Here is a 2138-nt window from a genome sequence, read left to right on the forward strand (position 1 = left end):
CCCACCCCTCCGGGACCCCCGAAACCCACGGCAGGTGTAGGAGGGTGAGCAGGTGGATTGTATGGGCAGTTTGGGGTGGTCTGCGTGGTCAGGGTGGTCCAGGAAGGGGGGTCAGGATGCTTGGGGAGGTTCGGGGTGTCAGTGTGCTCCAGGAGGATCAGGGTGGTCCAGGATGGGTGTTCAGAGGGGCCGGGGGGGGGGGTCAGAGTGCTTTGTGGGGGCTTCTGGTGCCCGCTGGGGTCCGGGGCAGAGGAAGATGATGGTGAAGGGAAGAGCCTGACCCCAGCAGTGTCTCCCGGGGAGGGGACAGGGAGCAGGCCCATCCCCCTGAATCCTGTGTCCCCCCATCCTGTCCCTGATTCTGGGTCCCCTCTGGGCTCTGGGGCTTGGGGCACTCGAGGTCCTTGGGATGGGGGGACACGGGAAGGGCACTGTCAGCAGCACGGGGGCACAGACAGAGTGAGAGTGGGGACGTGGCCATGGGGACAAGGGGGACAGGGCTGGGGGGCAAAGGGACAGGGGAACATGGTGTTCATGGATGGGGGACAGGGGGGACATGGCCATGGGGACAGTGGGGACACATGTGGGGCCACATCCACGAGGGCACAAGGGCAGGGACATGGAGATACCCTGGGGTGGTCCCTTGGGTGCCATGGGGCTGTAGACAGGGGGCTGTGTGGTACAGGATCCATCCTGGCTCCAGTGGGTGCTTTGGGGTCTCAGCTGGGCCAGTGGTGCTGCAGCCCCCCAGAGCTCCGCACTCAGCACCTCCTGCTGTGCCCACAGCACCCTGAGAACCTTCCCCACTCCACGGCCACCATACCAGACTCGCAGCATCCAAGAATCCCTGAGATTGGAAAAACCCTCCCAGCCCATGGATCCACCCTGTGCCCCATCCCCACCTTGTCCCCCAGCCCAGAGCACTGAGTGCCACGGCCAGGCCTTCCTGGGACACCTCCAGGGTGGGTTCCCCTTGTCCTGTCCCTGTTCCCTGGGAGCAGAGCCCGAACCCCCCCCGGCTCCCCCCTCCTGGCAGGGACTTGCAGAGCCAGAAGGTCCCCCCTGAGCCTCCTTTTGTCCAGGATGAGCCCCCCCAGCTCCCTCGGCTGCTCCTCACAGGACTTACCTGGCCTCAGTCCTCTGTCAGAGCCCCCCTTGGCCAGTCCAGGTCCCCCAGAGCCGTGCCAAGTGTGGGGTGGCCCCGCAGCACTGAGGGTCCCTGCCATGGGCACTGGCACGTCCCCCCCGTGCCCCGACTGTGCCCACAGCCCCCACCCTCAGCCCTCTCCCCATGTGTGTGTCCCCCCAGCTCCTTGTTCTCCGTGCCATGCCCGTCTGGGGGGTGCCCATCCCTGTGGGATTCCAACACAGCACCAGCAGAGCTGACCTGATCCAGTACAGCCCAGTACAGCCTACCCCCACCCAGTTCAGCCCAGTACAAACCAGTACAATCTCCTGTGACACAATACAGTTCAGTACAGCCCAGTACAACCCAGGATGATACAGCGCAGCCCAGTACAGCCCAGTGCAACCCAGTACAGCCCAGCCCAGCATAGTTCAGTACAGCCCACTACAACCCAGTAGGATACAGTACAGTACCACCCAGTATGTTATACATTACAGACTGGTACAGCCCGGTACAGCCCAGTACAGCCCAGTGCAGCCCAGGAGGATGCAATACAGCCCAGTATGATCCAGTACGACCCAGTACAGCCCAGAACAACACAAGCTGGAGGTACAGTCCAAACAATCCCCCTGTCCACCCCCACCCAATCCCCTCCCTGGTTCCCCCCTGTCCCCATCCCAGCCCCAGAGCTGGACACAACCCCAGGGGTGCCCCAGGGCACCGGGTGGGCAACCCCCATTCCCCACACAGCCCCCCTCGGAGGTGACCCTCCACCCGACTCCCCCCTTCCCTCTGAGGGGGTCCCGGGGTGCCACAGCCCTGTCTCTGCAGTGGCCTTTATAGGCACCCTCAGCCCAGGGGGGGCCCCAGCCCCCATAATCTCCCCCATAAGCAGCTTCTGCTCATCCTTCCTGACCCCTTGGGGTCCCACGGGTGGGGAGGGAGGGGGGGCACAGGGGACAGGAAGAAGCTGGGGGGTCATCTGGGATTTGAGTCCCCAGCAGAGCACCCC

At 64.3% G+C, this 2138-nt stretch overlaps 1 protein-coding gene across 1 annotated transcript in view; it reads left to right on the forward strand.

Moving 5' to 3' along the window:
• The first annotated feature begins 1689 nt into the window (after positions 1-1689).
• The window catches only part of LOC114071948 (violet-sensitive opsin-like), a 5054-nt gene continuing 4605 nt past the window's right edge, over positions 1690-2138 (forward strand). Inside the window, exon 1 of the mRNA XM_027909841.1 lies at positions 1690-1707. Coding sequence (XP_027765642.1) covers positions 1690-1707 — 18 coding nt within the window. The remainder of the gene's footprint in view (positions 1708-2138) is intronic.

This window comes from Empidonax traillii, unplaced genomic scaffold (genome assembly GCF_003031625.1).
Source record: "Empidonax traillii isolate 1590-97213 ecotype Southwest subspecies unplaced genomic scaffold, ASM303162v1 scaffold2464:size45919, whole genome shotgun sequence".
Taxonomy (NCBI): domain Eukaryota; kingdom Metazoa; phylum Chordata; class Aves; order Passeriformes; family Tyrannidae; genus Empidonax; species Empidonax traillii.